Raw genomic sequence first — 27,970 nt, forward strand, 5'->3', positions numbered from 1 at the left:
GGGGCAGTGCGTGGAGTCCCGTGGTCCCCCCACCTATAAGCCAGACCTGCTGGCCGTTTCTGGGGTGCAACGCAGAGCCAGGACAGGTAGGGATGAACCTGCCTTAGCTCTGTAGCACCACTGCCTGGACTTTAAATGGCTCGGCTGGTGGCGCTGACTGGAGCCACCAGGGTCCCTTTTTGACCGGGTGTTCTGGTTGAAAACCGGACACCTAGTCACCCTACCAGGGATTTGTCACTGCTTCTCAGGGATTCCATCTCGAGAAGGTGGCACTCTCCTCAGCAAGAAGCAGGAGGCAGGGCCCTGTTTATCTTCCAGGCAGCTTTGAAGACAGTGTGTGCATTTTTCTCTGCTGTTGGAAAACATTATTGCAAGAACTAGAACCACACATTCACTCCTCACATGGAGCTAGTTCGAAACAATTCAAACAGCCTTCATGCCTGAAGACAGCAGCAGGCAGAACCGTCTCTCCCCTTATCTCCTGGAAAGCAGCAAAAGAGGGTCTCATTTATGACCCGTAGCCACCTTAGGAGAGAGTTTGCAAGCTGGAAACTTGCCTCAGAGCCCAGAGGGAGGCAGCTTCTTATAATGTAGTGCATTTTTATCATCATTCTAAATGTAAATAAACCCTTAAACACAGCATTTACTGTAGGCCTTACAGGTAAACAGGGGGATGTAGTGGTTAATGCTAACAAATGATGTTCCCCTTGGCTTTGCTTATATAGAGGGCCTACAGACTGTGCTCTGTATGTGCCTTGTTATCCCCCACATCCTTTTCCTCTCCCCATTTCCCATTAGCTCCTCCCCATTTTCACTAGCTTAAGGTTGCTTGCATCCCCTAGAAGGTCCATTCTCCTTTTTGGCTGGAGAGACTTGTCCATTTCCTCTGCAGCTAGTAGCCTAGCACAACTGAGCATCTCTTGGCTAGTCTAGTCTCTGAGCTGCACATGTGCAGAGCACTTTGTTTGAGGGTGCTAGGACCCATCAAGCCAAACTCTATGTGGCATCTTCTGCCTTTGTCTCCCACTCATTTCTAATGCTTCCAGTTACTGTAGTATTTAAGTGCCATCTTCTCTTCTCTGATCTCTGAGGGGCTGACTCAGCTCAGCTGGGGCTGCTCTGAAAGACAAACAAGACACAGCCTCTCCATCGGCATTTGCTCTTTCCATTGCATCAGGTTATTTTCCAGCCCTTTGAGACCCTGCACCAGGTGCTTCTAGACTCAGCCTCCATTGCAGCCAGTGGAGAGCACCTGTTATGGCATTGCAGACCCACTGGCTTCGTTAAACGGGACCCAACAATTCTGAACTCAGTTTGCAAGGGACGGGGGAAGTTTGTGAGGACTGGAAGCCAAGGCAGTGGAGTGGACTTTAGGGTGCCGGTTATAAGTCTCGTAGTCCCACTTAGCCGGGTATTGACAAGGTCCCAGTAGGAGGCAAACTGCTTCCCCAAACAGTGCACAGTACTCATCCATGGAGTAAACTAATGCCAGCATTGCCATTCATAGCATTTGAGTGTCACAACCCCAACTAGAACCGTCTAGCTATTGGATGATGTTAATGTGTCGCTTTGTTTTATGGCTCACTTGCTTCAGATGTTGCTGATAGGTAAGGCTGAGTCCTAGGTAGCAGGGGGTTATCGTGGGTGGTTGCTTTGCCCCAGAAATTTATGCTCAGCATCCTCTTAGCTTCAGAATTGTTGCGATGGAAAACTGATGACCCCTTTTTTAATGGATTGGGTTTGAGCCGCCAGTATTGAAAATAATGATCCTCTGAAGAGGATGGAAAACTAAGGGTGTCTTCTGCTTCCTTGAGTGTTTTGGCCTGGGTCATTAGTGCCAGACCTTTGGCATAAATGAACTCGCGGCATATCATTTTGGGCACATCGCATCTATAAGATAAAAAGGGGATGGTGCTAGTACTGATCCCTGTGAGAAGCCATTGTGCTAACTCCACTTTTTTGCTAACCTGACTTCTGAGATGACACGGAATGTTCTGTCCAAGAGCATTAACTTAACGAGGCAAAATCTCTGGTTGCATTGAAGCTGGTTGTGTAACTTCAGCAGTAGGCCCTTATGCCAGATGGTGTCATAAGCTGATGACAAGACAAAGACCATGGCCGTTTTGAGTTTCTGATGGAAGCCAACCTCAATATGTATAGTCAGTACAAGCACTTGGCCACAGCAGCTTTTCCCTGCCCTGAAACCTGCTGTTCTGGAAGGACTGCGGTCTACCGAATGTGGGGGAGGGGGTCAGCCTCACCAGGACCACCCACTCCAGTAGTTTGTATATTGTACAGAGGAACGATATAGAGCGATAGCTTCCGGGGTCATCTGGCGCCTTTCCAGGTTTTAAAATGGCAATGACCTTTGATGACCTGCGAACTGTTGGGAGTTTGCTAGTGGTAATGACTTCTGTGAACAGTGCTCCCGCCAGACGTGCCCTCTCGGCCCGAGATATTTAAGAAAGGCTGGAAGAATGCTTTTCCTGCTATAGTAGCAGAGAGGGCAGCCTCAACCTCGGCTCTTGGGAAGGTTTAGCAGAAACAAAGGGCACTTCGTGCGCAAGATTCCTTGAGAACTGTTTTCACGTCTCGTTTCATTTGTTAGCTTACAGTCGTCTTTGAGTTGCTTAGTAGACTGGCATCGCTGTGAGCAGTGAATTGCTGTGTCTGACTCATTATACATATGCTGCAACCACAGTGCTGATCACGCTGGAGGCATGACCACAGACTGCTAGGTGAAGTCTAGGCTCCTGGTTATCCACTCACGTAGGTTGGTTACAATGACCCTGACAGGCTGCACAGAGGGCCGTATTGAGTAATGTTTGCCAAGTGCTTTGAAATTCTTCTCTGGAAGGAGGCGCTAGAGAGAGATGCAAAGTACCGGTGTTAATTATGCGCCTCCATTTTTGCCTGAGTGAGGCAGATGGAGGCTGATGAATACTTACAAATCCAATGGCCAGGCAGGGGCCTGCTGGGATACAGACAGACACGGGTGATGGCTGAGGGAGGAGGATTATTGCCTGAGTCCCTGGATGATTTATATTGACAAAGGAAGTACAAAAGCCAGAGATGCAGCTTTCTGGAGGGCAGGATTTGCCAGCACAGAGGATATACGGTGACCGGGGCCCAGCTACTTCTCCCCTGCTGGCTCCACCGTGACAACTTGAGGAAGCGGCAGGAAGGCTGACATCAAGCAGTTTTTGTGTAGTGCCAGATGATGCTGAGTAGCTGCTGCTGTCTGTGCCAGCAGAGACCTCAACCTGCTTTGCCTGCTGGACTTTGCTCCGTTATCAGCAATTCAGGGATCCCCTTGGGGCGCAGGCTAAGGAGAGGCAATCTCTCTGGGTCTGTCCAGCATTGCACTAGCTCACCCCACATGTGGAATGACTCCCTTCCAGCAGTTGTGACATGCACCACAGGGGCTTTGTAGCTTAGTGCCCCCAGGCTCTCATTGGACTCTCCCTCCCAAGTTCAAGTCCAGCCCCTTCAGATGCTTGGAAAGGCAGCATTGGCTAGTGCCCAGCACACTGACCTGGGAGTGAAAAGACCTGGGATCAATTTCTAGCTCTGCTGCTGACCTATTGTGTGACTTTGGGCAAGTCACTTCATCTCTGTGTCTCTTTGCCCTTCCACGCTTTGCCTCGTTCGATTGTGAGCTGTTTGGGGCAGAGACGCTCTCTTACTAAGAGTGTGTACAACACCTAGCACAGCAGCTGTGATACAAATATTAAATGGCAGCGAGCCAAGTCTCTGCCCGCTTGGTGAGCCTAGCACAGTGTCCAGAGGCACTGGGGAGAGCAAGGTGCTGCACGCTACAAGTGCTGGGTTTGATGATTGTGCTGAGTCATGCTGATGCACTGAGCTGTGCACTGTGCTGTGTTGCATTAGGCTCTCTCTCTTGGTGTCTGGACAATGCACATTATCATGGTGACTGAGTCCCTGGAGCCCCATTTGCATTTGAACATTTAAAGGGGCCCAGGCCCAAGAAGCATCACCCCAAGTTCTGAAGGCAGTGAAAACAGAAACAACCTTGGCTAAGATTTTGGAAAGCTCTAATAACAGGGTTCCTACCTAGAACTGGCAGGCAAGAGGCTAGTGTGGTGGGGAAGGGTCCTGGGATTGAGACAGCACTGCACGCAGCAGGCAGTAATTCTGTCTGGGGCCATTCGCCACAGGGATTCATTAAGAGAGGATCAGGATGGCAGCTGAGGAATGTGCTGGAGACCCCGATTACATTACTGCACGGTGGGATTAGAGCAAACAGACAGCACTGATCCGCATTACAGGCAGCCATTTGATATGGTCCCACAGTGCAGCCTAAGTTCAGGGTTGAGGGAGTATGGCAGAGGGAGAACAGTGCAGCTGATTAATGATAATCCCCTGCCGTTCTCCAGCACCTCCCACCTGAGACCCTCAAAACCCTTCACACATAGCAATGAATTAACCCCTCACAACTCAGGATGTTTATCTCCTCGGGAGAGAGGGGTAATTGCATGGGCACAGAGAGGGGAAGTGTCTTGCTCAACTCCACTCAGGGAGTCAGTGACAAAACTGGGAATAGATCCCCAGGATTCCTGACTTCCAGGCCTATGTGTTACCCGGGGTTCTGTCAACGAAAGCTCTTGGTAACTTTTACTCTGTGAGAGATGGTGTCAGGAAATAAATCAGGGGAGACACAGCTGTACGATAGATGGCTGGCACAAACAGGACAACACAGGAGGGCTTTCACTTAAAGCTAAGCTTTACTTAGTCTCAAGCACTTACACACGTCTGCAACAGGTTAGTAAAACACCCCCAACCCTCGATAATTACTGATGCTGAGTGTGGCTCTCGAGTGGCGCAGTGGCAGGTGGGGAACACCAGATGCATCCAGAGGGAGAGACCAGTCCCAGAGAGTCCCACTACCTCAAACTTTTCCCCCTTATTTATAACACAATGACATGTCCCTTAAAGAAAACTTGTTACAAGCAGTTTCAATGGTCCAGCAAGAGGTTTCCTTCTGATTATTGACTAACCAGGTGTGGGTTTTTCCCAGAGTTTGCAGCCTTGAGGCCCTAACAGACACATTCCTGAGGGCACATCCTGCTCTTCTAAAATGCATGTATCAGCAACTTCAACACAATTCTTATCAGGAAGGACACGGGGTCAAGCTGCCCTTTCTGTGGCACCCAAAACCCCCTCCCCTCCTGCCTTGGTCAAGCTGAGGCTGCTGCATGGTCACTTTATGGCCTGCTGACTTGGCTGCTTTTAGCAATAAGCAGTAGTGGTTTCAGGCACTTTACCGGTTTGCCAAAATCTCCCCGTACATATGGTTTACCCACTAAGTCTTAAGCACCGGCCCTAGGGCAGTAAAGAGAAGTGAGTGAGTAGGAGGCGGGGAGCATCAGGGAAAGGTAATGGCTCAGTGGGGAGAGCTAACGGAGGGCTGTCTCTTCTCGGAGGGTGACATCTGTAGAATTGGTGCCTACCGTTTGTTGAGGGAATGAGGCTAGAGATTTGGCTAAAAGGGAGCAGGAATGAGGTGGGAGGGTAGCAGGTAGCTCAAGCACAGAAGTGAGAGCCCAGGTGAATGGGATGCAACACACCAGCCAGGGTGGGGGCAGGTACCCCCCTCTGGCCACAGGGATCAGCTGGGGCAGCTCACTCCTCCCAGTGTGGGACCCTATGAAAGCTCCTACTTGTTAAGCCACCAATATTCCTTTAGCTTTCTTGGATGTTGCAGAGACCCTGTAATGGTATCCTGCCTACCTGCTCCCCAAGGCCTGGCCCAGCCTGTGGGTAAGTCTGTTGTGTTCTGTTCATCAGACCTTGACAGACTCTGCTGTCCCCTTTCAACTGATTGCAGGCACCATTCCCATCCACAGAGGCAGTGGTGTCTGCTCCTCAAAGGGCAGGGACGGTCTTCAACAGCCCCAACTGGAGAGGGATCAATTCAAACCACGAGCATGCTAGTCTTCCTGGAACTGCACAGCCGACATGAGAACCTGCTGCTGGGCAAACTGCTTAACTTGAAAGGAAACAAGCCCGCCCCTTTCCCGGGACAGGGAAAGGATTGCCAAGGAAAGCAGAGCATGGCCAATGCTCTTCACCTGATAGGAAATACACTCCCTCAGCACAGCAGGTACCCCCGTGTGCCTGGGCAGCTCTAGGACCTGCCCATACCATAGTTAAAACCCTGCTAGCAACAGCATGTGACTATTTAAAATCATGATGTTACCTGCGGGTGAAGCCACTGCTCACCAGGGTCACTTTACTGCCTTTTGCTCATCCTTGGATAGTGGCACCAGCCAGTCAGTTTCCCTTTGCTGTTGCATAGATTCTAAGGCCAGAAGGGACCATTATGATCACGTAGTCTGACCTCCTGTGTAACACAGGCCCTAGACCTTCTCCAAAAGAATGCATTGAGCATCACTTTTAGAAAAACACCCAGTCTTGACTTAAACATTGTCAGTGATGGAGAATCCACCCCTCCAGATAAATTATTCCAATGGTTAAATTACTCTCGCTGTTAAAAATGTAAGCCTTATTTCCATTCTGAACTTGTCTAGCTGCAACTTTCAGCAATTAGAGTGTGTTGTAGCTTTCTCTGCTAGACTGAAGAGCCCATTATCAAATATTTGTTCCCCATGTTGGTGCTTATACACTGTAATCTAGTTACCCCTTATCCTTCTCTTTGTTAAGCTAAATAGATTAACAAAGATAGATTAATAGATTTAGCTCCTTGAGTGTGTAACTATAAGGCAGGTTTTCTAATTCTTTAATCATTCTTGTGATTCTTCTCTGAACCCGCTCCAATTTATCAACATTCATCTTGAATTGTGGGCACCAGAACTGGACACAGTATTCCAGCAGTGGTCACACCAGTGCCAAATACAGAGGTAAAATAACCTCTCTACTCCTACTCGAGATTCTCCTGTTTATTTATCTCACGATAGCATTCGCTCGTTTGGCCACAGCATCAGACTGGAAGTCCATGTTCAGCTTATTATCCACCAGGACCCCTAAATCTTTCACAGAGTCCTTTATCCTGTAAGTGTGGCCAACATTCTTTGTTCTTAGATGTATACAATTACATTTAGCCATATTAAAATGCATATTGTTTGCTTGTGCCTAGTTTACTCTGAATCAGTGAATGTCCTCTTCATTATTTACCACTCCCCCAATTTGGGGGTCATCTGAAAACTTTATCAGTGATGATTTTATGTTTTCTTCCAGGTCATTGATAAAAATGTTCAATGGCATAGGGGCAAGAACTGATCCCTAGGCGACCTTGCTGTAAAGAGACCTGCTCAATGACAATTCCCATTGACAGTTACATTTTGAGACCTATCAGTTAGACAATTTTGAATCCATTTAATATGTGCCATGTTAATTTTATATTGTTCTAGTTTTTTTTAATTAAAAGGTCATGAGGTACAACATCAAATGCCTTACAGAAGTCTATGTATGCTATGTCAATACTATTACCTTTATCAACCAAATTTGAAATCTCATCAAAAAAGATATCAAGTTAGTTTGACAGGATCTATTTTCCATAAACTTATGTTGATTTGCATTAATTATATTATCCTTCTTTAGTTCTTTATTAATTGAGTTCCGTATCAGCTGCTCCATTATCATACCTGGGATCAATGTCAGACTGACAGGCCTATAATTACCAAGGTCATCCCATTTACCTTTTTTAAATATTGGCACATCATTAGCTCCCTTCCAGTCTTCTGGAACTTCCCCAGAGCTCCAAGACTTAGTGAAAAATCAATATTCTGTGTTCTAGACCAATACTGCTCTGCCTGAGGTTTCTTCAGCGGTGCATGATAATTTTGGACCCTGCAAGTGGCTGGCATATTGGAGAGGTAGGGCATTGAGCCCTAAATCTCAACCAAAAAATGAGTGAGCTGAAATATAAATTCTGAAACTTGACAGAGAGTCTGTAAGGCCCCGCTCTTTCCACTTCCAGACCCTGGGACAGATCCTCAGCTGGTGGATATCTGACAATTTACACAAGCCAAAGATCCACCCTACATTTTAGACTGACGCTCCTCAATATGAAGAGAGCAGAGGGAGCGGGGCAGGATTCCTCATGCCCAGGATGGCCAAGCAATAATCCTCTGGGATTTCGGAATTTACTTGGATCCCTGTGAAATTCAGTGACTTTCTCAACAGCCAAATGAAAAATAGCAACATTTCAGAGGTTTTGGGAGTGGCTGAAATTAACTGATGGGGCAAGTTGTGAGTGGAGTGGAAGAGGGGGGCACCAAAAACATTTCCTCAAAATGACACAGAGCAGGATTTACGGCAAATATCTAGCCAAGCAAAAGATAGGAGGCCAGCTTTGGTGCAGAGTTCTCTTCCACCACTAGGCCTGGGACCAAGCAAAGGTGGGCAACGGGGGTGTTTGCTTTCTGTTCCCATTCTCTGGCCTTTAATTGGTCATTTCAGCCAAGTGATACATAATTACATTAAAAAAATATGTTTTAAGGTTGCAAAGTCAAGCACTCCAAAATTAGGAAATGCCACAGTTAAGGTTGTTGTGCAACTTCAGTTTGGCCATCTTGTGTATATGTGTTATGATACAGTCATTAATTATTCCCCCCACCCCCACAGCACCTCAACCTCATTTAGTGCACAGAATGGACCTGCCTGGGGATGAATCAGGGTTGTGTAGCAAAAAAAGGCTGTTGTCTGTAGGATCCCTAATTCATTTGTTGCAAAAGTTGGAAGGCAGGCAGTGAATGAGGCAGGAGATTGCAGGGAGAGGAAGGGTGGTCTTGTGGTTAAGGCAGTTTCATGCTGCCCTTTGGAGAGTTTAACTGTGGTCTAGCAAGTCTCTTTTGAACATGTGCAAACTGTCATTTTTCAAAGGCTTGGCCACATTTAGGCAGATTTTCAAGGAGATGGTAAAAGGCTCATTCCTGACAGAGGCCACTATCCTGCCAAATTTCAACTCCTTGTTCCAAAGCATGTGGACACTTAAGCTTTTCTTTGAAAAGCTCACCAGAATTTTTTATCATCATGAGCCAAACAACATATTTTTCCCCTGACTCATTATTGGCAGTGACTGAACTGTTTTGGCTGAAAATTTCTAATTAAAAAAGAAAAATTTAACCCGAGGCATAGAAAATTTCAGCACAAATAGATAAAGTTAGGTAATGTTACTGAAAACTAGGCCTTATCATGAGACATGTCAAGGAAACTTACTAACAAGTGGTGCTACCAGCTCTGCCTATAATGTAATAACTGTGATGAATTGAGAACTCCCCCGGTGTTGTACACCACAGCCATACTGAACTTCACAACTACAGTGGGGAAAGAATCAGATCCACTTGTTTGAAAAACCACAGTTCTCAACCACATGACCTTAAAGAGGACCTCAATTAGCTGTTAGCGGTACAGGGCCTATGACCAAAGGAAGCTGAAATGAATTAGAGCGGCTCACATCTGATTTCAATAGCTGTGCATTAGGAATGTACACCCCATTGGGAGGAGGGCAGATAGGAACATGTTATCCTACCACATTAGTCAGATAAAGAAATAATTACAGCAGTGTTTGCTCTGATCCATTCAACATAAAGAACCCAGCAGGAGAAAACTGTGATGAAAACTGATCGTCCCACCTCCTGGGCTGCCATAATAACAGCCTCTATAATAGCACTGTGGCAGTGATGCTGATGTCAAGGATGAGGTGGCGCTTCCAGTCCATAGCCTTACATAGAACATGGGTACCAAACAGGCCTAATTTGATATCCCATAAAAGATATAGGGCCATCCCTTCAGCTGTTCAACAGAGCTATCCCAATTTACACTGGCTCAGGATTTGGCCCACAGGGTGAGTCTAAATATCATGTTCTATACATTACATTTGCTTTAAGGTAGGATGCAGCCAAACAGCAAAGAGGTGAAAGGTGCCAGTTTGGCCCTGCAAGGCTCACATCTATGAGGCTCATTATTTCAGGGAATGGCTGAAGAATCTTTGCTTTTGTTTGGATAAAAGAGTCTCGCCTTTTGCTTTTTGAGGAACCTTGACAATATTAACCAGCATAGAAGCCTGAAATCTGCTTGCTAGGTACAACAGCATCAGCTGCCTCTTATTCCTTTTCTGGGGTCCAATTTATTAAGTCCTGGACAGTTTTTCAAAATAGAACTCAAGCCTACAGTCTTCACCCCACTTTCAAGCTGGGCCCAGCCCCTCCATCTGAGAATCTGTCCTTTTTGAAGTTCCTTTCTTTCACCTCAGTCCCAAGCTGGGCACAGCCCCTCTTCCCCAAGGGTCTGTCTTCTCTTTGGAGTTCAGACACTCTTCTGCTCCAGTCCTAACTTGGGCACAGCCCTTCCTCCCTTGCCTGCAGTTTGGTCTTCTCCACAGGCCTCCTTCCCTGCTGCTGTCAGCCAGCCACTGACTCAGGACAGTACAGGAGCCTTCTACTACCAACACCCATCTGCTACTCCTTCTCTTGCTAGCCTCTTCCTTATCTACTTCTGACTGGGTGACCTGATCCTCCTCATTCTCCCCACCTGTGGAGGAGAGCTGGCTAGGTCACAGGTGGGGCTTTGTCCATCTCCCCTTAAAGGGGCCAACCACCCTGTGACACTAGGGTTGAAAGGAACAAGTGACTGAGCTCCACTTCTACAACAGAAGAATGGGGAACCTGAAGATCCACAAGTCCTTTGTACGTTAAGTGAGTCTGTTACATTTGGGGATGTAACCAGGAGTGTAGTCGAGGGTAAACGGAGTACCTACCCCTACTTCTCATTTGGGGAACATAGAGTTTAGTGTAGATCAGTTTACCCACTTCTTTTTTTATCGCTAGACCACAGGGTATATCCCAAAGAATCATCTCATTCATGCTCTCCGCTATGGTGATAGACCTCAAGATCCTGCTGCTCAGGTGGTTGGTGGCCTCTGATGGTTAGCCACGAGGTGCTGGCAACCCACAAGGAAGCACAGCAGGTGTGGAGCCCTGCAGGGGTCACCCATGTCCTCTCTGCTTTTCAACATTAATATGAGGCCGTGTGAGTATGCCATACAATATGCTGTCAATATGCATGACCAATACACTGTCAACACTCAGCTCTGCCTTCGCTACATTACCAAAGCTTATGGCACTGATAACACTGTGCTAGCAGCAGATAAGCACCTGGAAGCAAAGTAGCTGCCTAGAGCTCAACCCTGGGGTTCCCACTGGTGAGGAGAGAAAAACTCTTTAAGGAGCTGGCTAAGAAGTTTCCCACACCTTCCATGGAGGGGTTTGTCCTCCTGCTGTCAGACATACATAGACTGGATTCACTTTGGCTTCTGGATAGTTAAATAGTGACAGTAGCAAGAATTCCTCCTTGCACGTCTGAATTGCCAGGTGGTTACACATGTTCCTTTGGATGAGGACTTAACAGCCATGATCTACATGCTCGTCACTTAAGACTGGATGGCTACAACTCTTTCTTTTAGGTTTGTTGGGGGAAGCTTGATGGAAAAACTCCTTCCTGTACAAGTCAGCCTGTTTCCTGAGCAGTACTAGCTGCCAAAAGACGCTCACCCCAGTGCTCCGCTCTCTCCACTGGCTTCTCATTTGGTTCTGGGTCCAATTCAAGATGATGTCTGGGCTTTAGCTTTCTACTCTCGGTGGTCTGGAAACAGGCTACCTTAGCTGTCTTGGTGAGGATGTCTCTAAGATCACTGGGGATGCAGACACTCAGAGAGCCTAGGGTACTGGAAATCTTCAGTGTTAATTCCTGTAGTGAGTTTTACCCTTTGAAGGAGGGCATCAGCATGTGCCTTCGTCTGGCCATTGTAAAGCCACCTTTTTGCAGCCGTTGACCTACAGTAATAGGGAGAGGATGGGAGAAGGGAAAAGGATAGAAATTCCCATGTAAGTGGTTGAACCCCCTGCAGGCATGGAAGAGTCCAGTTCAATGATTCCTCTGCTTTTCCTAGAGAGTATTTTACAGTGATTGGCTCCTTATAAATACATGAAAGAGAGAGAGAAAGCAAGAGATGGATAATAATAGCCACATTGTTAAAACCCCTTTGCCATTGTGAAACTCACCCTATAGATAGCTGATATATTAACTTTGGCAACCCTCCTAACTAGACATCCCCATAAAGCTACTGAAATTGACACAGAGAGGGGAAAAAAGAGACAGCTGGAGACAATATTCAAAGAGTTGTTTGGAAACTTCGAGCGGAGGCCCCTGCCCTCAGTGAGCCATGAGGAGCTTCATGGTGAATCTCCCTACGGAGCTGGCTGCTCATTGGCATTTGACTAATACACAGAGAGGTTAGAGATGGGAAAAGCCCTAATAGGTCTATTCCAGCCCATCTCCCTGGGGCCAAAACATTTCCTGTAGTCTATTTGTGGTGCTTTGTCCAGTGTAATATTAAAACATCCCACCCCTTCCCCATGGGGACAATTCGACAGACTCACCAACCACACTATCAGCAAGTTTAGCTATTTCCTCTAGTTTTACCCCCTTGGGTGCCCACCACCCTAGATGATTTCTCTCCTTCCTTGGTGTTTACACTCCTCCATTATTTGCAGTCTGCTATCAGGTTTCTACCTAGCCAAGCTAGACACATTAACCTCTTTTCATGTCAGTCTTTCCAGCCCCGCTTAATATTTTCTCCTGCCAGCTATGAACTCCTTCCAATCTGTCTCGGTCTCCTTTGTGATGCGGTGTCCATAACTGAAGGCCATGCACCAGGTGCAAGCAATATGCAGGATTGTTGGGGTCCCGCTAGCCAGATGTGCAGATCGCTCCCTGACTATCTCCACCAGGCCAAGAATGTGTCCAAAAACAGATCTAGATCCTGCTCTTGGTTACATTCCTGCAACCCTAGGGACTTGAGATACCTGTGGCATGGATATAACTCAGAGCAAAACATGGACAGGTGGTACTGCAAGGAACATGCTTCTCTAACAGGCATGCCAGCCCCACAATCCACCATCCCTTCCCGTTCTTTCCCCAAGAAGCTGGATGGGGACTCTGTTCCCTCTCAGTCCGCCCTGTTATGGATGGAGTACAGACCAGGCTTTGTCTTTGCATAGAACTCCAATGAATCCTCTTCTGAGGGTTGAAGAATGTCCATTAACTATTCTGTTCACATTCACAGCTGCCTCCTTACTTCCTGTTTCCAAACAAGACAGGAAGGACTGCCAATATGGCATGAGAGAGGCTGTTCTGGGCATGCCAGACCTCCTAGCACTGGGTTTCCCCAGTGAGGCTGTTCTGGATGTACCTGGCCCCTGACAGTCGGAGGCACTAAGCATGTCTCCCCAGGGGGGCTGTTCTGGTGTATCCAGTCTCCCAGCAGAGGGAGACATTGGGTCCCCCAGGGAGGCAGCTCTGGGTGTGCCAAGCCCCCCTCCTCTCCTTGGCACTGGGTCTCTGCCGTGAGACTGCTCTCCCCACCTAGGTTTGCAGACCTGGCTGTGCCTAGTATGGTTACACATCCAGACGTGGGGCTGCTTCTCTGGAACGAATCCTGACTCTTTTGCAAGTTGCTTGTGGCCCTCACCCTGCCCCAGCTTTGCTCCTGGGCACCATCTTCAGTGACATTCCCATCACAATCCCTGAATCAAAGCCAGAAACAGCTGTAACCAGCTGCCTTGTCATCCCCCCACCCCTGCACTGTGGGGGGAGGCTCCCTCAGTTTCCTTCTTGCCATTTCCCAGCGGAAGAAGCTCTCTCGTATGCCTGCCTGGCATGGGCTCCATTGTTACGCTGTGCTCCCATCACCATGCCAACGAGTCAGATCTCATTACGCTGGGCTGCCTGGGAGGCACTCGTCCTCCGCCTGGTGAATGGAATAAAATGGGCAGAAAATGCACTAAAGCCTTTGCCACTTGTTTACGGTTGACAAATTAGTTTTGCATTAAGTTTTTAATGTGCCTGGCTTGTTCGCTCTTCTCAGAGAATCGCTCAAGCAGGCAGCAGTGCTGGGAGATGGAAAGAGAGGTGGGGAGTGAGGGAGGGGGCGGCAGAGACAGGCTGTATCTCGCTGGAGCAGATGGCATGTGTGAACGTTTGGATGCATCCCCACTGTTCAGGCAGACCGAGCTCCTCCAGCGAAGGTGACAAAACAATTAGACTTCTCATGTGCACATCCAAAAGGGTCTGGAGGACTTCCATGCATGGTTCATGCTTCAGGGAGATGGAGTGGCTGGGTGGGCACCTCCAGGGGGCACACTTACAGTCCTCGAGGTGAACCCCTCCTTTCACCAGCCACACTGGCAACCTGAGGTCAGCCCAACCACCCACTGCAGTTCATTGAATTTCACCTGGAAGCTGCACCAGAGCCCTGTAATGAAGCCTTGACATAAGTGTGGTCAGACAAACTGTGATGGCTCCCTGCTCTGGCCCCTACATGCCTTTCTTATAGTGTATAGGGGCCACAAAATGAGCTGCAAGGGACTGGTCAGAATTCCTCTGGCACCTGAGCAACATATGATACCCCTGTGACGCTTCTGGGGGTTACCTGAGGTGTCCAGGTGAATTACTACCACCTACTTACAGCGGGAGGGAGCCCTGTCTGTACCCACCAGGAGACACTCTTCTCAGCCACCAGCTGCTGGCCACACAGATGTTCTGCTCTGGGCTCCGTGAGCCCAGCTCTTTCCTTCTGCAGGACAGAAATGTACACTTTTTTTTTTTTGTTACACTTGGGTGCCCAGGCCCCTATCTTCTGAACACCAGCACTGCACACTGACCTGCTGCCTCCATTGAAACAGAGCACCCTCGTTCACTGGTTTGACCTCAGTTCAGCACTCGCCGAAGCACAAGGCACTTAGACAGGTTTACAGTAAAACCAAACTGAAGTTCATGTCATGAAGCTTGAGAGACAGATTCAATACAATAAAAAGATTTGGAAACATAAGGTTACAGGTAAAAGAAAAACGTAACATGCAATTAGCCTATACTTATTAACAAGCTAGTTTCCTGTCTAACAAGGTATTTCTCACCCAACTGTCAGTTCTCATCCAATGGCACTTGTCCAGTCCAGAGAGCTAGGATCCACTTTTCAGGAGACACTCTTGCTGGCGGAGTCTTTCCTCCATAATTGATAAAAGTGTGTGCCATTTCTTCTGCTGCGATACAGTTACCGATTATTATCTCTTAGCCTGGGGGTCCCCTATTCAGGGATCTTTCCTGGGGTTTGTTTGTCTTTGCAAATGCTCAAGTCATCAGCTGGTCCAGACAGAGTGCTGGCTCCACAGCTGTCCATGGTTAGCCTTGAGACCCACCTCATCTCAGGTGATGAGTTTCACCTCAACCGTTTTGAAACCTAAAATTCTACATTTTGCATCTCCAACTATTTCCTGTACAAACCTCTTGCAATAACCATGACGACCAGCTCCCCATCCCATTTCAGTGAAATACTGAGCAGATGGCTAATATAGCTGTCTGGGGATGCTCAGACAGGTCTGTGTCACAGCCCCCCACGCTTGAGCCCTGGCATAGAGAGGAAGATGGAGGTGGGACAGGATGGGGAGTGGTTGTAGCACTTAGTGTATGGGTAGAACTTGCCAAAATGCTTTTGATGGAAGGAACAGTTTTCAGCTGCAAAAAGTTTAGTTAAAATCAAAACTTTTTGTGGGTATGTGTCAATTTCAATGACATTTTAGATGGGGAAAAGCCAAAATGATTTGTTTTGATGCTTATATTAAAATATTAACTAGAATATACATGAAATATATGATCCATATATAAATACATGTAATATAATATACGAGTCAACACAAAACGATAAAGTCTAAACAAAATGTTTTAACTTTATCAAAGTGAGACATTTGTATTGAAACAAAACAATCTGACATCATCTAAATGAAATGTTTCAATAGTCCCAAACTGGGATTTTTCTGAGTTTTCATTTTGTAGGAAATTTCAATGTTTTGCCTTTTCATTCTGATTTGGAGCAAATATTTTTTGGAAATGTCAATATTTCCTGAAGAATGGGAATTCTGGTTCCTGAGCATCTCCAGTTTCTGGCCTGATTAAGGCTCCCATAAACCAGAGCAGTTCCAAGACTGCTCTAATTTACATGGGGGTGGGCTGTTTCAGCCCCTTACTGGATCCCAGATCCTGGGTGGCACAATAATGAGATGCCACTTTTGTATCCTCCCTCTGGGCTGTACCTTTCTGAAATGCACCTTTCAGGAGACACCCTTCATCTCGCAGTTCCTTCTGTCCCATGGTTGGAGGCCAGAGATGTATGGATCCCATGCATGCATCCCGAAGCCCCTTTCTCCTGTGACCAGTACACAACTACCCATAGGTTTTAGGCAGAATGGTGCACGAGGCACAGGTGCTGGGGAAGCAGAATGGCTGGCATGGTCAGGGCAAAGCAGAAGTTACAGAAGTAGCAACTCTACAATGAGCCCTGCTGGCCTCTACCCTCCACCTCAGAGGAGAAGGTCAGAATGTGGAGAGCCAAGTCAGAGGGTAAAAATGGTCCTCACATTCTAGTGAAGGGATCCTGGCCTCCCACAAGACAGGGAGGCAGCCTCAGTTGAACAAACAGTGAGGGAGGCAATTTTCTAAGTTGAGCTGAGATTCAGCTCTGATAGTGGAGCTAACAGCCTGGCTCTGGGGGATTAGGAGACCCTAATGTCCAGAGGTAGTCAGGGAAAAGGCTGGGCTTGGTTTTACTGTTTGTAACCATGAGCTAACTAAAAGGGGCTCTGACTGCTCCCAGCCCCCAGCTGAAGCTGGAGAAATCAGTGCAGCTTCTTCCCATGTCTGTAGGTGTACAGAGACAGAAAGGAGTATAAGAGGGAGAGCATATTACCCCCTTGGCTGCTGGGCCCCCTACAGACAGTTTGTGGTATGACACCCCCACATTTCCTTGGAGTCTACAATGGAGACATTTAATGAGAAGATCTTTGCTGCAATATTGACACTGTCTCTGCCCCCTCAGCTCCGCAGATAGACAAAAACGCTCTTTATTAAAGGGACCTGCTGATTGAGACCTGGGTTCTCAATCTTCCAGGCAGTAGCTCTTTACCCCCTAGCTTTATAGAAGCCTCTACCATGTATCATCACCCTTTACTACTATTCATCAATCATTCTAGAGATCTCTTAATTTTAGGGTCAATTTAGTGCCCATGAAGCAAACGACAGTCAATGCTGCTTAAATGTAGACAGAGTTGGGCAGCTGCAGTACTGTTCCGCACTCTGGTTCAAACTAACAACCCTCCCTGCTATTACCCTGTCTAGCAGCCCATGCACACCTCTGCCAATACACCTCAATCCTGACTCACAGCACTTCTTGCTATTCCAGTCTTGGGCCCGTCATACAGTTCTGCCAATGCACTTCACTCCTGACCTGCAGTCCCCATACTGTTCCAGTCCAGGGGGCTCCTCCCACCTTTGCCTTTTAAACGCCTCCCATCCTCTCCTTTTAAACTTTCATGGCCCTGGGCTGGTCAGACCTTCAGCACTGTGCAGTGTGAAATTGGCCAGAGCACTGTAAAGTGTCTGTCAAGAGGATGGGTCAGATATGAGGGAACATTGGGACTGGAGGGGGAAGGCTCCCCAAGGATGCGGAGGCCCAGAGAAGTGCTTTGTTATTCACCTCAGACTGACGTTTGCTATTCAATTCTGATCTTGTTTTTCCCGGAAGGCATTTCCCAGCACAGAGCACGTCCATTCAGACTGCAAAGTGGACGCCTCACCTAGCAGCTTGTAACTATTAGCGTGGTGAGTGTCTTCAAAGGAAACTAAGTGATGGGCTCCTGCATTGGTGAAAGACAACATCCATGTTTTATAGCAAGCAGCAGCATTTGTAAAAGTCACATAAGGAGGGAAATCAATAGAGTTCTAAAACAGACACAACAAAGGAACAAATAAAAATCAACCCCCTGCAAAACAAGGGGCAAATGGGGATCTGACAGCTACTTGGGATGGCAGGGGAAAGCCACTCGATAATGGCATGTATATTTCCCATAGAGTCACAGCCCGGGAAACACAAGAAGCTGTACAAAGCAGGGGGTTTGAGGTGTAAAACCTCTTGTAAGTATCTTGTAAGTATCCACAATGACTTGTCCCATTCTGAGGACAGCCTCCTCACCCACATACCCTCCTCTCATGTAGCTGGGATCTAGGAGGGATTCCTCCCATTTAGATGGGTAGGATGGTTGTGATCCCTTCAGATTCGACCAGAGCTCCTCCTGTTTAGGGGTCATGAGAGTGGAGAAAATATATTGTATGTGGCTTCCATTTACATGCACTAGTGACTGAGAAGGAATTCGTTTCTGGGTAGTTAATGGCCAGTTGGCTGGAGGGTTTGGGCACCCCACCCCAGCCTTAACAACTAGAAAATACCCAGGCTGGGGATCAGTGCTCTGCTTAATTATTGCAAAAAATAGATGCAAGAAAACAAAATACAGCAGTTGCCCCGTTTCTGCACTGGAAGGTTGAATGGTGATCTGCAGTGCGTGGCTATGTGAACAGGGTTGATCTTCTCTCCATGGTAATAACTGTAGAGTAACCAAGAGAAAGGCAAGTGGAGAGTGGGGGGCAGTATTGTAGTTAAGGAACAGGAATCAGGACTCCTGGGACCCATTTCTGTCTCTGCCACAGACTCACTGTGAAACCTTGGGAAAGTCCTTTCCCCTGTCTGTGGCTTGTTTCCCATACCGGTAACAAGAGGATAACAACAGTGAAGAACTACCCCTGGTTCTTCTTCCACATGGAAAATACTCCCTGAGCTGAGCTGTAAAGGCCCTTACCGTCAAATTCCTCCTCAAGATCCCCTTTGCTATGAAGCTTATAAGAAACCAACCACCTGAGTTTGACTAATCCATTCTCTCCGCATCTCTCACCCTTATATACAGAGATTTGCCCCATCATGCGTCACTGAATCACTGTATTACTTTTATCAGGCCTGCCCCATCCACCCTCCACCTTTTCTTTTCCCCATTGCTGTGTCATGTCTGACCATGTTTGTAACTTCCTCAGGGCAGGAATTGTGCCTTTTAGCTGGACTGTGAGCTGCCCACTACATTCTCTGCTGAAAGAACACATAACCAGTCAATCAATCTATGGGACAGGTCTCATTTTTGGACCCAAGAATATTGAAAGAACCCGTGAGATAAGCCAAGAAAGCGTGTGCATGGGAAGCAGGAGTTAAAGCTCTGGAGTCTCCTACTGGTGACTCCTTTAGGCCGTGGGGAGGCCCCTGGCCACATCACCTTGTCTTCCTCCTGCTGGGAGATCTGTCAAGCCCTCTCAGAGCTGACTCAGCATATCGTGGAGCCATTCGCCTTGTTGTGCCTTGAGGAAGTGCAGCACCTGGAGGTGCTGACTCATCAGAAGAGTGAGAGCTGGGGGTTGGAATGGGACACTAGATGAAAAGCTGCCTCCCTGCCCCCACCTCAGAGACCACTCTCCAAAGGAACCAGTGAAGCAGTCCAGGCTAGAGCTGCCACACAGGAAGAGGGAGACACAGGGCAGGGAGACAGAGAGAGGATGGGAGCAGGAAAGAGCCAGAAGGAGAAGCTGAGATTTGGCTGCCCCTCGGGCTCAGAAAGCACCTCATAAATTCTTTCATGTCTTTGGGTTAATTTGGGGGATTTTAGTGCTCAGCAAAACTGGAAACCGAGAGCACTGGCTACAGCTAAGCAGGTAGGTGCTGGAAAAACATCTCCAGCATAACTCAGCCGATGTGCCTCACCCCTGCCCCACAGCACCGCCTGCTATCCCAGTCCTGGGCTCCCCAGGCACAGCTCTCACTTCGGAAGGTAGTGCCCCACCTGCCAAAGCCTCTTTCAGCATTTTGCCCCACTCTGCATGTAAGGCCAGATCCTGCAAGTGCACAGCATCCTTAACTCTCATGGGAGTTGGAGGGAGCTGAGGTTACTCATCTCCTTTCAGGATCAGGCTTATTGAAGGTAAGTCCTGCCTGCACAGGTCCCCCAGGACCAGTGTGGCTGGGGGACAGGAAGTTTTCCAGGGGTTGTGACACCAGCAGAGAGTTTGCTTATTCCTGATTATAATTATTGAGCAGCGCAGTGCACAAGGCTGGTGTGATCCTGGCCACTCCCAGGGCCTGTTTACCTTATGCTGACTGCTCTCTCACACATGGCCCCTGGCAGACAAACCAAGAGTGTCATTGTGTTGGCTCCAGGGCTCCCTGAATAGGCTCATTGTTCCTCAAAGAGAGCGAGCGAGGAGGCTTTGACACAAGGCAGCATTGACACTGGGCTCTACATCTCACTCCCTGCGGTTAGGTAGAAGACAGGATGTACGGCTGAAGCTCCACATGGCTGGGGCAGACAGTATGGAATCACCCTGCCTGGTGCTGGGGTGTTGGCAGCGCTGGCCGCTGAGCCTTCGTATGAAAAGGCCGCTTTATAACACTGTCCATCGTTGGGATTGTGGCAGGGCCAGGAGGACTCGACAGGAGCAGAGCTGAGCTGATACACATTTCTAGTGTGCCCAGCCCTAGGGTATCTGGAAGAGAGAGACCTTCGCAGTTAATCCACTCTCTCCCTTCCCATCCCTCTCCCCCTTATAAAACAGCAGGGACCTACAAAGTGCAGATCCTCAGATCAGAGCCCTATCACTCCCGCACCCAGCCAAGGTAATCCAGAAAGCTCCAGCCAGACAGCAGGCATCCCCACGAGCTGCCCTTCCATCCTGGATCCCTCTAAAAGCAGCTGCTTTGATGCTCTGAGTTGCTTTACACTTTCCCACTTTCTGTTTATTCAGTACAGGATAAAAATGTTGAGTTAGAGCCTTGGGGATGAGGAGACAGGCCCCTCCCCCATCTCAACGTGCAGCTCAACCCCAGGATCTGGCCATCTGTAATGCCCTAACATTAAAGATGGGATGGGGGGAGGCTCTGGAGGACACTCAAGCTTCATGTGGCATCTGCCCATTATTGCTTGACTCCCGCTGGTGGGCTGACTCCTCTACTCTCTGTGGCTATTCTTCTGGTTTATTCACTATGTTCCCCTCCCATCTATCAGGGCTCAAGGCTGTTGTGATGGGACAAGCACCAGCACCTGCCTGAACCCTGGCTGGGAGGACGGCAAGTAGGCTCTATTCTCTTCTCGCTCGTTACCCCTCAGTTGAAGAAGTGACTGTCCCCAAGAGATCCTAGAGAACAGAAATGGGAATGTCCAAGGTAAAACAACAGGGGTGGCAGCCGGGCCTGGGCAAAGGGGTGTGCTGAGCATTTAGTAGAGGGCGATATTGCCTCCGAGTCATTACAACAAGGGGAGGCAGGGGTCCATGTTAAGAGAGTGAATAACTGACACTGTGCTGTGTGTGACAATCCAATATTGCTAACAAATAGCCCTATTTCAGGACACTACTGCGATTCGCCCTTCATGAGCCCTGGAGGACAGGGCAGAGCCCTCAGGCCATGGCAGTTATGAGATTTTGTAGGGCATCACGCTGTAAGGGGTTACACGGTAAGCTGGGGGTTATAAGAAAGATGGTAGCTCTGTCCTGTCCCCACTGTAACCAACCCCGCTGCAGGGTGCTGCTGTGGCACGCCCATCCTGCTAGGGGTTTGGTAGTGCACTCTGTGTACTGCAGGCTCTGGGCAAGCGCTGAAGGTGCGCCAGGCTCCAGCCCTGGGAGGTTTTTCTCCTAAACACTTGCACATTTTCCACAACAGAGGGTTCCTTTAGAAGGGCAGCCAGAAATAAAATACCCAAGACAGCATGACTTTAACATCAGCCACAAAAGATTAACCCATCAGTTCCCAACCTACATGCAGATCAGCACATGGGGTAGAACCATAGGGGCTTGTTGTACCTTCTTCATTCTGACCTCTGCCTGCAAGCTGCTGCCCTGTAGCTTCCTGCTGAGGCTACTGCTGGTAACAGCGTGTGTCACTGCCTGGCCTCTCTGCAGCCAGCTCCCAGCTTGCGGTTCCTGACCGCTGCAGGGTCCAGCTCTCCCTGATCTGGTCAACTCTGAGCTCAGGCTGTACTCCATACTCTGGGGATTACAGGGCCCTCTCTGGCTGGATGTTGACCTGGGGATTAAGTCAGTGCCTGGTAATGAGCCAGTAGGACTGAGGTCACAGCACTCAGACCGGCTGCAAAGTTTTTCCTCCTGTTTCTCCTATTCTCAACCAAACCGAACGGTACCAAAAAATAACCAGGGCTGACAGATGGGTGTTTGTTAGTGCAGGATAAGGACCAGGGCAGGAGGATTAGGGCAGATGGGGCTCAGGGCAGGGCACATTGGATAGATGAATCCAAGACCTTGGTTCGTTAATATCATGGGACCTCCTGCGAGTGTGTAAAACAGCAAAAGGAAAGCGTGACTGAGATGCTAAACCCCTCTGCTGCCAGCCCCGGCCCAAAGTGCTTGAGCCTTTGTGTCCAAGAGGTAGGTACACAGAATTGCCCCCTCTGGATTTTTGCCCCCCGTTTCCACGCCCTGTCTCTAGTGTTTAAAACAGCCACGACTCTCTTGGCCCTGGACCCAGCTGCCATTTGCTGAGTTCATTCCTGACAGTGCCATTATACGTGTAGGTTGGGACTCTCTGCTGCCTGGTTTTAAGAGGCCTCAGATTCCTATCAGGATTACCCCATAAAGAGCTCCTTTCTCTTCCTGCGGCACAGTAAACCTGAGCCTGTTTTCACCCAGTGACTCTTCTCAGGGGCCCTGGCACCGTGCCCGGAACCCCATTTGTGATGGGATGTTGCTGTGTATTGTGAGAGTGTCCAGGAGCTGAACGCTGTACTGTCAGGCAAACCTTGGATTTATAAAACAGCCCTCACCTCACTGGCCAGGGAGGCTTCTCTACAGGATATTGCTTTTGGCACCAGTATGTCTAATGGTAAGAGCAAAGTACAGGGAGTCTGGATTCTTGCCTTCTATTCCTGGTTCTGCCATTTCATTGATCCATCAGTTTGTATAACTAGCCAGCTCTACTCTCTCCTGAAGCTACAGGTGTATATATTTGCAGCAGCTCAATCGCATCCTGTAGCACAATAAGCTCTGTAAAGAAGGGCTCCTGCCAGAGACCAGCTCAATGTGGATCCTACCAGGTCAGCCGGGCGAGGACTCTCTTTCGGCTGCTGCTGCCTACAGCCCATGATTTGCGTTCCCAATATGATGCCTGGCTGTGCACAGTGCTGGAAACGAGCTCCCTGCCTCAAGGAGTTTATAATCGGAGAGAGACTCCGGGCTCCAAGTCCTCCCCTGCTTTGCACCTTGTCATGATTGACTCTGTGCAAAGTGGGTGCAAAAATGCTACCACTTGGGCCAGGGAGTGAAGAATCTTATTGGGTAGCATCTTTCCCCCACATTATGCAGGAATAAATGACACAAGACACAGGGGGGTGTCAGGGCCAGACAGTCCAAACACAACTGGGCTCATACATACCTGTTACTATACATGACACATGGTGTGGGTGAGTTCCATCTGAGACCGGATGGGGACCATGGCTGACTGGCGAAGCCCGATCCAGTATTGGGCCTCTGGTAGCAGTGACAAAAAGCTTCTGTCACACTGTCTAACCAGCTCCTCTTCCTTCCATTCCTGAAATCACTGCACCAAATCATGGCGAAATCCTATTCGAGGCAAATCAGATAAGAAATTGACAAATCAGGGATTATGAACTGGTGTCATTGATTCACACAGTTGCTTGTGCTGCTCGCTGGAATCATTTTCTCTGCTCTCTGGATCTGTCTCCCTTTCTTGTTTCCAGGGGTTCCAGTACCACTGGTGTTGCCACTGCTCCCTTATGTAGTACTGACTCTTCTCTTCTCGAGGTTCCAAAATGCAGCAAAGATGCAATTCACTCCCATGTGGAGGGCTGGTCAACACCAGGCACAAGACCTTCCTGGTGGGAAAGCTCTCTACTCCATTGGGAATCCAGGCCAGAAGAGCAGCTCAGGTACTTTCATAGTATTGATTTAACTTGACAATGTTCACCTCCCTGTATCTCTTATGAAATATATGTAACAACGTTAGAAACAATGTCTTAAAGGACAGCGTTTTAATGGGAAAAAGTAGTAGAAAACACAGTGTGCGCATTTTAATGCTTAAATAACTCTGCATTTGGAGAGCTTCTGAACTTCCTTTGTTACTTTGCACTGTGGCATTTATACACTTGCTTCCACGTGATAGATTCTTGATCTTTGGAGAGGGATTCTCCACTAGCTGCAGCCCCTTACACCACCCAGAAGCACAGAGGCACCAGGAAAAGCCCCATAGCAGGCTGATGGAGAATTCTGCTGGTGCAGCTCTGCTTATTTTGAACTCTCAAAAGCCAAGAAAATGTAAAGGCCTCACCCTCATGTTGGCTTGGCCACAGCATTCATCCTGTATGGTTTACGGAACACATTTAGTACCTCACAGGTTGTGTCATTGAAGTACACATTTAGAGAGGAAACCAAGAATAAAAAATATCGCATGGGCGCAAAAGCTGACTGGCTACATGATAGCCTGCAAAGTTTGTCTGAAACACCTGTGAGCAGGTGGGAAAGGGAAGGTCTGTGTTGTAGATTCATTGCCTTGTTATAGAAAAGTTGTAGCATTATATTGTTTACAAGGCAGAGGTAATATTTCATCCTTTCCATGGATAGTCGATGCATTGTGCTGCTACAGTATGTTATAAGGCTAGCAGCCTGTTGTTGGTTTACACAGGTGAGTTAATATTTTACTGTTTTGCTCCGGAATTTCACATTTGCGTTTGTCTTTAAAGGGATTATGCCATATTGTGCTGATGTCAATGTGATGTCTTCTTGCAAGGAAGGTGTGTTCTGCACTTATAAGAAGCATTTGCTTCAGCTTGCACTTTCAGGGGCCCAAGTGAAAGCAGGGTAATTGGTTAGTAGTGTAATAAACAAGTGAACCACTGTGCTTTCAAAATCCAAAATATCATCATCCCCAAACCAGCAGCCTTCGTACTCTCTCATCCTTCTACAGATCATCCCAAATCTAGAGAACAATGCAGTCCCCATCTCTCCTGAACTGCTGTTAACAGTGGGAACTTCATCCACCAGGAGGTAATGCAACCATTCTCTGAAATCATACTTGTGGATCCTACCTTCCTGCTACAAATCCTGCTCCCAGGCTTTTTGCTGGTAATGCTGGAACAGCCACCACTGCGTCTCTGCAGAAAGCTGGGATGACTTGTAGCACATTCTGATGGATCCCAGGCAAAGCTGTTCCTGATGGGAAGCTCTCTACTCCACGAGGAATCCATGCCAGAAGAGGAGGTCAGGAACCAGTAGCCGAAACAAGTTGGCCGCCACGGCAGCTGTTCACAACTGGAGCCTGCACTGGGAAAAAAATCAAATTGTTAGGTGGTTTCCAGGACCTTGGAGGAATTATGGGAAAGTTTATGGAGGGATGGTATGACGAGATTGCCTACCACGGCACATGGCCCATTTGTGACTGCTAATGCAACCATTCTCTGAAGTCGTGCTTGTGGGCCCTGCTAAGCATCCTGCTCCCAGGCTATTTGGTGGTAATGCTGGAATAGCCACCACTGCCTCTCTGCAGTCAGATGGGATGAGTCGTAGCTTATTTGTATGGAGTGCAGGAAATATCCTGGTGGGATACCCTCTGCTCCGTGAGGAACTGTAGCAGGGCAGACCTTTGCTCCTGTTTTCTTGCCCCACAGAAGCAACACACTCCACTAGTTGTGCATTCACAGTGACATTTATTTTTGAGTTCCTTCCACCAATATCACAACTGCCTCTGTGCAACGGTCTACTTACAATACCTTCTGTGCTTGTGGCCCTCTCATCAGTATCTGAGGGGAACAGAGGTCCCCTTTCGCTGAGGTTCCTGTGTGGCTGAGCTCAGCTAGCCCTATTTTATTCCCCCTTTCTCCCCCACACCTTGGTACTCCCTGTCTGTGCCTCTTTATCAGATTTGGGCTGATGGACTAATTGACTCTTTATCCCATCCAGTCTGTCAGCCTGATTATTTAATTACCTCAGTCAGCCTTCCCTGGGGAACAAATTGGCATCTAAGTGACCAGAGTGCAGGCTCACCTGTTCTCTCCCTGCACTCAGTCTCAGACCTGCCCACCTTTGTCTACTGGCAGGTTTCTCTTCCTCTGCACCCTCCCTTCTTTAGAGGAGGTGCTGGACTCCGGCTCATGCTTGCCACCAGGCTGGTTGTCCACATTCCACCCACAGAAGTAAATCACATTTGGGAGTTGTCCCCATAAGTCCGTTTCTGCCCGTAGGCCTTCACACCATGGGCAGCCTGTTTCCTCGCTCTCTTTGCCCTTTCCTTCTTCAGTTTTGGGCAGGGCCTGTTGCTAACCCTTCTTTTTCTCCTCCACTAGGGACTCTGGTTTCCCCCAACCCCACAAATTGGTCCCAGGATTCCTCCTCCTGCTGTTCTGATGGTGAGGCTCCCTGGAACTGTCCGATTTTCTCCAGCAAGCTAGGGACACCATTTCTCCCTATGTCTTGTTCTAGGCTGTTTTTCCCCCCTCCCTTCTTTTCCCTAGTGAGGTCCCATTTCCCTCCTGGCTTGTGTCCTTTTGTCTAGGGTTCTCTCTGATTTTTCTCTGTCAAGCCCATTTGCCCCATTTCTTGTTAGTTTTGCTTCCTGCTGAGCGGGACTCTGGAACCCCATTTTTCTCTTATAAGGGAAAGGGCTCCAGTCTATCTCTAACAACTGGATGAGGCAGTTTATCTACCACCCCACCCACTTCTACATCCCCTTCACCTCTAAGGGTATTTCTGCCATTGGGCAGAGACTTCTCTTGCCATGGATACGTTCTAGTTTTAAGCTCCCACCGGCAGCATCTAATGGGGCTTCACCAATCTCTCTGGACCAGTGAGCATCTGGAGGCAGCATCCACCAGTCCCGTCTGTTGTCTCCTTTTACAGGGATAGAAGGCATTTTTGTTTTCTGCCCGGCTCCAATAGTTTTATTCCATCTACGATATTCTGGGAACCCACATTCCATAACTGGGCTGTCCTGCTTTACATGCTGTAGCTGCCCATACCAGTAGCAAACCACTCCCCAGTTCCCTGAAGGAGATCTCTTGTCTCCTCCTTTTCCTTTTCAGTGGTCTCTGGTATGGCAAAATTGCCCCCTTTCTTCTCTGAGTCCGTTCCCTGAAACAGCCGGAATTATTTCCTGGGAAAGTCTGTGTCCACAAACTCTCCTGCAAGCTTTACTGCTTCCTCTAGGGTCATTGGCTGGTGCCTGTGGACCCAAATGTGTGCGCATTTGGGAGCCTCTGGAGAAATTGCTCCAATATTATCATATCTATTTCCCCTGCACTTTCAGTGTCCGGCTTTAGCCAGTGTGTGCCCAGTCTGAATTTTTGCCTGAATGCTTTGGGTCACACGCCCTGATCCATCTAGCAGCCTGAAATTTCCATCTGTATTTTTCAACTGAAAGGCTAACCTGGTCCAGAATGGCTGTCTTTCCCCCTCATAGTCTTGGGCTTGGTCTTCATTCAGGGCCATATAGGCCACCTGGGTTTCCCCTGTCAAATAGGATGCCACTCGGAGGTCCATGATCCCTTCTCCCAACTAGCTACCATTGCTACCCTCTAAAAAGTAAGTGAAGACACAGCAGGGTCATCTTCTGGGCCCATCTTACACAGTCTAACCCGTGTGTCCTATTCCTATATCCCACTGCGGGACTCACCCGACCTTATACCAGTTGCTGCTGCATTTGCGCCTGTTCCGTTATGAACTCTTGCAGGTTCTTCAGTTGCTTGGCCTGTCAAGCGAGATGGGTCTGTCTTTTCAGCCAATAGGATTCCTGGAATGAATGCATGGTCTTCTGCATCTCTTTTTGTTGCTCCACCAACTGTAGAGTCTGCTCTATTGCCCAAGTCCCAAATCTTCACACCAGCTTCCCCCATCTGGCCCTGTCGTCACACATGGGGGAAATCAGATCCCTGGCCTAGCCCCCATGTGTAACAGAGCTCAGCTCTGCTCTTCTTCCCCTGCAGAAACTGCACAGACTGCCCTAGCTGTGCATTCACAGTACAATCCCCATGCAACAATGTATTTACAA

The 27,970-nt window shown here is 48.3% G+C and overlaps 1 protein-coding gene across 1 annotated transcript; it reads right to left on the reverse strand.

Moving 5' to 3' along the window:
- Positions 1–11,671: 11,671 nt before the first annotated feature.
- LOC117876487 lies at positions 11,672–27,895 on the reverse strand. Its single transcript, XM_034768751.1, has 4 exons — positions 27,596–27,895; positions 25,017–25,246; positions 23,348–23,535; positions 11,672–11,816 (listed from the first exon to the last, which is right to left on the reverse strand). Exons 1-4 carry the CDS (start codon positions 27,813–27,815, stop codon positions 11,672–11,674), a joined length of 783 nt encoding a protein of 260 aa, XP_034624642.1. The 5' UTR covers positions 27,816–27,895.
- Between the last annotated feature and the right edge of the window lie 75 nt (positions 27,896–27,970).

The sequence above is a fragment of the Trachemys scripta genome, chromosome 4, assembly GCF_013100865.1.
Source record: "Trachemys scripta elegans isolate TJP31775 chromosome 4, CAS_Tse_1.0, whole genome shotgun sequence".
NCBI lineage: Eukaryota > Metazoa > Chordata > Testudines > Emydidae > Trachemys > Trachemys scripta.

What these genes read in the sequence shown, in the direction of transcription:
- LOC117876487 (XM_034768751.1), bottom strand. Translation starts at nt 27,815, where the DNA reads ATGGGGGAAGCTGGTGTGAAGATTTGGGACTTGGGCAATAGAGCAGAC. An exon ending in AGCAACTGGTATAAGGTCGG is followed by an intron (nt 25,247 to 27,595) that starts GTGAGTCCCGCA and finishes TTCCCAGTGCAG; the next exon opens with GCTCCAGTTGTGAACAGCTG. An exon ending in GCAGGATTTGTAGCAGGAAG is followed by an intron (nt 23,536 to 25,016) that starts GTAGGATCCACA and finishes TGCCTCGAATAG; the next exon opens with GATTTCGCCATGATTTGGTG.